At 58.8% G+C, this 611-nt stretch overlaps 1 protein-coding gene across 1 annotated transcript in view; it reads left to right on the top strand.

Annotated features, from left to right (window-relative positions):
- Positions 1-203: 203 nt before the first annotated feature.
- Positions 204-611, top strand: part of ABHD11 (abhydrolase domain containing 11) — a gene marked incomplete at its 5' end in the record, with an annotated part of 1,005 nt that continues 597 nt past the window's right edge. Inside the window, one exon of the mRNA XM_009875648.1 lies at positions 204-383. Within this exon, the coding sequence (XP_009873950.1) occupies positions 204-383 (180 nt within the window). The remainder of the gene's footprint in view (positions 384-611) is intronic.

The following is a 611-nucleotide window of genomic DNA, read 5'->3' as shown; positions in this document are numbered from 1 at the left end:
AGCAGAAGGCTGTAGGAAAGGAGGTAGCACTGATGGCAAGGGAGCTTGGAAGTCTCCCGTGTTAAGGCGCAGGGACTTGGGGAAGGGCACATGGAGCGTGCTGCTGAGGCAGGAGGGAACTAAAAGCCTCCAGGGAGTGTGGGTGGGAGCAGAACCCTGTGCCTGGTCCCGCTGGTATCCGTCTGCCCTGCTTGTGTCCTCAGCCTGACTTGGTGGAGCGCCTCATCTCTGTAGACATTAGTCCTGGCACAACGGCGCCTGTCTCCGAATTCACTGCCTACATCGCTGCCATGGAGTCATTGAAGATCCCGGATGGCCTGCCCCGCTCTGCAGCCCGCCAGCTGGCTGATGATCAGCTGCGTCCAGTGGTCCCGGTAGGAAATGTCACTCCGTGGATGGGGTTTCCACTCCCAGCCTGTTCCTGAGACCGGAGCACAGGGCTTCAGGTCCACAAGACTCTTTCCATCCCTACTCACTCTATGGGGAACATCTCACCAGGGCTGCAGCAGCGATGGGGAATGTTACAGTATCCAGATGAGCAGAAGGGGGTGGAGGGGTGGATGGAGGGTGCCAGGACATCTTGAGGGCTTGTGGCTCTTACTGAAGCGTGT

This window comes from Apaloderma vittatum, unplaced genomic scaffold (genome assembly GCF_000703405.1).
Source record: "Apaloderma vittatum isolate BGI_N311 unplaced genomic scaffold, ASM70340v1 scaffold24938, whole genome shotgun sequence".
Lineage (NCBI taxonomy): Eukaryota > Metazoa > Chordata > Aves > Trogoniformes > Trogonidae > Apaloderma > Apaloderma vittatum.
Note: the sequence above shows the minus strand (reverse complement) of the source record. Positions and strands in the feature narration are given on the sequence as shown.